The sequence below is a fragment of the Frieseomelitta varia genome, unplaced genomic scaffold, assembly GCF_011392965.1.
Source record: "Frieseomelitta varia isolate USP_RPSP 00005682 unplaced genomic scaffold, Fvar_1.2 scaffold_922, whole genome shotgun sequence".
NCBI lineage: Eukaryota > Metazoa > Arthropoda > Insecta > Hymenoptera > Apidae > Frieseomelitta > Frieseomelitta varia.
The window spans coordinates 69,190-75,992 of NW_025110726.1; the positions used below are offsets into that span (position 1 = coordinate 69,190).

General features: G+C 39.8%; 1 protein-coding gene across 3 annotated transcripts; it reads right to left on the reverse strand.

The window, feature by feature from the left end:
- Positions 1 to 3,154: 3,154 nt before the first annotated feature.
- On the reverse strand, positions 3,155 to 5,130 carry LOC122537627. 3 transcript variants are annotated; one of them, XM_043670948.1, is made up of 4 exons: positions 4,862 to 5,130; positions 3,753 to 4,789; positions 3,653 to 3,713; positions 3,155 to 3,327 (listed from the first exon to the last, which is right to left on the reverse strand). In XM_043670948.1, exons 1-3 carry the CDS (start codon positions 5,105 to 5,107, stop codon positions 3,656 to 3,658), a joined length of 1,341 nt encoding a protein of 446 aa, XP_043526883.1. In that variant the 5' UTR covers positions 5,108 to 5,130; the 3' UTR covers positions 3,155 to 3,327; positions 3,653 to 3,655. The 3 variants fall into 3 exon arrangements, with proteins under 3 accessions (XP_043526883.1, XP_043526881.1, XP_043526882.1); XM_043670946.1 differs by having other exon boundaries at positions 3,753 to 5,130; XM_043670947.1 differs by lacking the exon at positions 3,155 to 3,327 and having other exon boundaries at positions 3,586 to 3,709; positions 3,749 to 5,130.
- Between the last annotated feature and the right edge of the window lie 1,673 nt (positions 5,131 to 6,803).

The window sequence follows — 6,803 nt, forward strand, 5'->3', positions numbered from 1 at the left end:
CGCCACCGTCTTTTCACTCTTGGAAATATGAATCGACACCGGTGATTCTGAAAATTGACGTGACAAGAATCCCCCATCGTTGCCGAGCGTGTCTAGATACTGTTGACGATTCTTTTTAACCTCCCGTCAGCCAATTTTTGGTCCCAAACTGCAACATTCTCTCAGGTTTTAAGTATACCTTAAATCAAATGTAACTTCCTGATAGTTTCTATCCAGCGATATCACACCGACGACCACAAAAAAAAAAAAAAAAAAAAACGAAGCGACGAATTATTGTATACGGTCACTCGTTACGGTCCGCGAACCAGTTGTCAGCGCAAGGGGTTAATTGGCCCTAAATCTACACTAACGATACTAATGACAATTGTTTCTCTTTTTCTTTTAATTAGCTCTCGTTTTAAGTTGTTGCATAATAGAAAAAAAAAAAATACATTCGGTAAGCCCGCGCGTCGAAGGCTTCCGCGGTATTGCGAAACGTTTCGGGACCTTCTGCCGCGGATTCCATCGCGCGTTTTCCAGGAGAAGGTCTCGGCGATTGCCTGGCGACGTTAGATACGATCCGATGATGCAAAGGCGCGCGATAAAAGGACTCGGCCGGGAAGGAAACAATGAGACCAGACCAGGGTTTCCATCAATTGACGCACTTTCGCGGAGGTCAAATTCCACGCGGCTACGCGCGCGCCTCGCGATGGCGTTACCGACGACCTTCGTGGTATTTGTTGGTTCGTAAATAAAGTGTGCCAATATCTCGAGATATAGAGTCCACAGTCGGCGTCGTTTGTTCGTGCCATTAGCGAGAAACCGATTTAGATGCGGGGGGGAACTCAGGAAAGAAAAAGAAAGAAAAAGAAAGAAAAAAAAAAAAAAAAAAAAAAAAAAAAAAAAAAAAAAAAAAAAAAAAAAAAAGAAGAGAAAGAAAGAAAGAAAGAAAAAGAAAGAAAAACAAGAAAAAGAAAAAGGAACTGCATCGAATTAAACGACAAACTTCGCGATAGGATCGGCTGAACAATAAAAACGCTGTTTCTCGTTAATTATCCTTCTCTGCGGGTTCGCGCTGCACGCACCGCGAATTGCTATTTTCACGCGATGTTGCGTTCGTACATTTTTATCGCGATGCAAGAGGGAAAGTTTGGCTGGGCCGACGGTATTGGTCAACCGGTCACCTGCTTGGTTAAATTGCGACAGGATGTTCGTAAAAGATTCTACAGTCTACGAGAATCTTGCGTTCTCGAGGAGAAAGTTGTAACGATGTTATGCTATTCTTTTTTTCTGCTTTTAGTCTTACTTCTCTTCTATTTTCTTCGTAAAAAGCAAGGGATAAAACAGAGAAATATCCGTTTTTTTTTTTTTTTTTTGTGATTTATAGCCTCTTGCGCTGGAATGACATTTTCTGTTCCAAAATTGTAATATTTTCTCAGTTATGAGTACATTTAAGCGAAACAAAATAGGCAAAACAAATAATAAATTTACTACTTCTCAATAATTTCTATCCAGTGATGTCGTACCGGCAAGAGTTCAAAAGGACAGCGACGAATTATTGTGTACGGTTTTGGTCACTCGTTATGGTCCGCAATCAGTTGCCAGCGCAAGTGCCACGCACGTCGAGAATTTTTTGTCCCAAAATTGTAATATTTTCTCTGTGATAGTTTTAAGCATATTTAAGTAAAACAAAAGAGCCAAACAAATAATAAATTTACTACTTCTCAATAATTTCTATCCAGTGATATCATACCGACGAGTTCAAAAAGAAAGCGACGAATTATTGTGTAACGGTTTGGTCACTCGTTACGGTCCGCAATCAGTTGCCAGCGCGAGTGGTTAAATACACGAAACTATTAAATACAATTTATCACCATGTCCTCTTATGAAACCTATCCATCAATTAAATTAAAGATTAAATAAATAAATAAAACGCTATGCACATAGCAAAAGTTTCTTTTAATGACGAATGACTTTGCGAACAGTTGGCTAATTCATTTATTCAACGATACGATTCTCTCTGAATCTGGACGAGGAGAAAGATATAACATCAAAAATAGACAGATCAGAAAAAGAAATTTTAAAATCACACACACCCGCGTCTAGTCTTTTCCAACTCGTCAACGCGAACAGGCTCGCTGGAGAAACGTTTGAGAATCGGTCGATCGTAATCGAGATGGATTGGGCGGGACCGTGGATACAGGATCGGTTTTGGTCGTCTTTGCGACACGCACCAGAACGACGAGGCTCTCGCGACGATTTTGACAATCGCGCGGCTGTCTCCGCCATGATGAATGAACGACTTGCAGGCACGATCGACGTTATCGTAAATCTCCCTATTGTGAAGACGCTCGTCATCCGTTTTGGTCCTTGTCGCGCGGGCACACGCCGATCTCGAGATGAACGAAGTGAGGTCAGATTCGTATCGAGGCTCGAGCCGGCCGAACTCCGATTCTAATTCCGATTAAGACCTTTTACAACGTTCGGAGACGTCTTCGTACCAGGCCACGCGATATCCACGGCCGTGTCCACGACGCGACCAAGTCCTCGCGTGTCATCTCCTGCAATCGATTTTGTTTTAATACTCGGAACAGCTATGCAAACTGGGGCGTTTCGATAATAACAAAAATTCGGATTATACGCGAATTTTTTTTGTAAGTTAACAGGTAGAAAATGTGTCACTGTGTTTTTTGTTGATCAGACGTTTCCAGAGTACGATGAGGTTAACAATAATCGTGCAAAGTTATTGGAACTGAAGAGTGATAAAGTGCTTATTGTACAATTTTTAATTATTTTTATCATTGTTCATATCTATAAGTTACAAAAACTTACTTAAATAAATTAAAACGTTTAAACTTATATATAGTATACTTATATACTATACTTATATATAAGTATATATAAGTAGTATTATATATACAATAGTATTATATAAATACTTATATATAAGTATATATAAGTATACTTGTATATAGTATACTATATACTTATATATCAAGTCGAAGATTTCTAAAATAATCGTTTGAAACTCCATCAAGTTATATTATTAATTCATCTGCGACTTGTATACATGCTAGTATGCTAATTGTAGTCGACGATCATACCGAAAATGTTAATCTGTTGTCCAGATTTTCCACTAATACATTGTATTATATCAAGCAATGAAAATCGACAATTGATAGATGAAATTTATTACTCTGTTATTTTAGTTGGATGACATCGAGACAAATTAGGTGTACATTTATATGCTGTTTATTTCCGCCCTCAACAAATACAGAACTAATATTACTTCGTCAATAACGTCGATTAATGCTTGTAACCCTTCACCCCATAGTTGCTGTATCACACCTGTTAACCAAAAAAAAAAAAAAAAGGCGAATTAAAATTAATGGCCAACGATTATCTACATTTACATTATTTCTATATTTCTCCAATATTTTCAACACGTATCCCGTGTCGCTAATTTAATCAACACAAATATAACAAAAATATCCATAATAATCCACAAATTGTACAAACATTGCAATAACAATTACAAATTGTTACAAGAAAATTACTCTACAACCTGCGTGCAGCGTTCTCATTAAATTATACTATTAATGTCTCACTGACTCATCGAACATACTTAGACTACGTTATTCGCTCGTTCTTCAACTCTACCTTTTAAACGTACATTTTAAACCACGCGCGAGATCACCGATTCCAGCACGCGACCACCCAACACTCTGCTTGGCACCGTCTCGACCACGCTTTCCTTCACGACGCGCACTGGCTCCTCCACGACCACGCTGTTTGGCCTCACCGCGGCGAGCATCCGCGGGTTGTACAGTTGTATTTGAGGGACGTTCACATAGGAGCCCAGCGTCTCCTGGTCCATCACAAAAAAAGATTTGTAACCTGGTACAACCACCTCCTCCGTTATCGGGTTGACGATTTCCTGGGTGATGGTCTCGACGAGTGAACCACCTGGCACCCTCACAGATTCCTTGACAGAGACCGATGGTTGGACAATATTCACGTTCGTCTGCGCTGGCAGAGCTTGAGCTGGCTGGATGATCTCCGTGATCGACGAACCCGGCTGAGTGATCACCGTTGCGCTTGGTTGACCATCGACGAAGCTCAAAGTTTGAATCTGTCCTCCCGGTTGGATGTTGAGCGTCTCGACAGTTTGAGGCCTCGATTGAATATTGAGCAGCTGGGCTGCTGGCTGGCCGTTAGCCTGGATGCTGAAGGTTTGAACAGGCTGCTGGATACTCAGAGTTTCGACAGTCTGCGGGCCAGATTGGATGTTGAGAAGTTGGGCTGGCTGGCCATTGGATTGGATGCTCAATGTTTCGACAGTCTGCGGAGCAGACTGGATATTGAGAGCTGGTTGACCGTTTGACTGGAGGCTCAACGTTTCGACAATCTGCGGGCCAGACTGGATGTTGAGAAGTTGAGCTGGTTGACCATTAGATTGGATGCTCAACGTTTCGATAGTTTGCGGAGCAACGTTGAAAGCTGGTTGACCATTAGACTGGATGCTGAGGGTTTGAACAGGTTGTTGGATACTCAGAGTTTCGACAGTCTGCGGGCCAGATTGGATGTTGAAAAGTTGAGCTGGCTGACCGTTAGCCTGGATGCTCAAGGTTTCGACAGCTTGCGGCACGGACTGAATGTTCAGGAACTGAGCTGGTTGTCCATTGGCTTGGATGCTGAGAGTTTGAACGGGTTGTTGAATGTTCAGAGTCTCAACGGTCTGTGGCAACGATTGGATGTTGAGAAGCTGAGCTAGCTGACCGTTAGACTGTATATTCAGCGTTTCGATAGTCTGTGGCACCGATTGTATGTTGAGAAGTTGAGCTGGCTGACCGTTAGACTGTATGCTCAGAGTTTCGACAGCCTGTGGCACCGACTGGATATTAACGAGCTGAGCTGGTTGACCAGGCACCTGGATCAGAGTCTGGCCCGGAACGACCGCTCCAGGCTGATTCAAGAGAAGCACCGACTTCTTGGATCTCTCCTGGTCTTCCTCTTCTGCCAACTTCAGTATCTCCTCTTCCAGAATCCCGTCGATCTTCGACGTTGGGACGGCTCGGACCACCACCAGGATCACAGCGAACAGTGCAAAAATTTGCTTCAGATGCATTTCTTCCGATTGTTCGTCGACGTTGAACTGTACCCATCTCGACGACGAGCCTGGTTTTTAAAGAGATGCTCGTCGCTGCATCGACACGTTTGATGTCGAAATCTCTCACGTAACGGAAAACAACGCGTATCGCTGATACGTAAAATTGGAGGCGTTATCAAGTCACGGATTGATATCGGTCGCGTCTGTGTCAGGTGAAAACGAGAATGCCTGATGTTTGCATAACAGAGGAGAGCACATCTTGCGTGTTTCATCTGATTTACTTTTAGCGAATAATTGTTATCTCGTGGAGCTTCTGAACGCGTTATTTTCGTACACGTTATGTTGTACGTACGTGGCACGTACGCGTAATACGTAAGCAAATATGTGTCTCAGTTTGCAAAGAAATAATATATGGAATCTTTGATACAATAATTGTGATTACTATTGTTAAAAATGATAATCTTTATCATTATTAAAAATAATAAAAAAGAAATAGAAATTGGAAATATAGTTCACAACAACGCATTAACCTGTTAATTGTTTCCTTTATAATTATTTTCAAATGGTTAACATACTATCATCGACGAAATATTTCGAATTACATGTATGTAAATGATTATTAATTATATATGATATGAAATATTTTATAAGGATTAAATAATTCATTTTATGAGATAAAACATAGATATAAATTTCGCGTAGTAGTCAACGTGATAAAGATCAGGAAGTAACTTATGATATTATTTATAAATACTTCAGTTTCTCTCTCGTCGTATAAAATTATAGAATTTAGATTGAAGACAAATATTAATTAAATCCCCGGAGTTTCCCTTTATTAAAAACTAGAATTTTTATAACATAAATCAATCGAGAAGAATCGCAAATGAAATTTTGCAACATTGATTTTCAATGGATTACTTTAAATGAGAATTTCGTCTATAAATTTTCACAACGTGATCAAACTTGACTAATTTTGTCAAAATTTCACGCGCGAATATTGTCGAACGTTAAAAATAAAGGAAAATTCTCAATTCACAAACTATTACTAGGACTGCAACAGGATTTTTGTGCAAATTCATAGTTTTGGAAATATAATTAAAAAAATGAAACTTCGATAGAAAATCGTTTCAAATATTACAATATATTATTAAGAACACTGTATTTTAGAAATTCTTTGCAAACATTGCACTTTAAAATTTCCTACGAATGCATAAAAGTCTGCAGTCTAATTTGCAAATTTACGAATTTATCGTTGCCAAGCATTAAAACGTTAAGTCGAATTCACAGGCTCTAAAGAATCTTAAACCATTCGTGCGTCCTCGAGCCAGCCCTAATCACGGCCTAAAACCGTTCCAAAGCCTAATTTCATTTATTTATACTTCCTATTGGACAAATGCATAAACACACGCGGTCTAATTTGCAAGTTTACGAATTTATCGTTGCCAAGCATTAAAACGTTAAGTTAAATTCCTAGATTCTAAAGAATCTGAACCGATTCGTGTCCTCGAGCCAGCCCTAATCACGGCCTAAAACCGTTCCAAAGCCTAATTTCATTTATTTATACTTCCTATTGGACAAATGCATAAACACACGCGGTCTAATTTGCAAATTTACGAATTTATCGTTGCCAAGCATTAAAACGTTAAGTTAAATTTCTAGACTCTAAAGAATCTGAACCGATTCGTGTGTCCTCGAGCCAGCCCTAATCACGGTC

Coding starts and splice junctions, on each gene's coding strand:
- LOC122537627 (XM_043670946.1), bottom strand. CDS start 5,107: ATGCATCTGAAGCAAATTTTTGCACTGTTCGCTGTGATCCTGGTGGTG. Junction 3,714..3,752: donor AACAGCGTGGTCGTGGAGGA/GCCAGTGCGCGT, acceptor GGTCGAGACGGT/GCCAAGCAGAGTGTTGGGTG.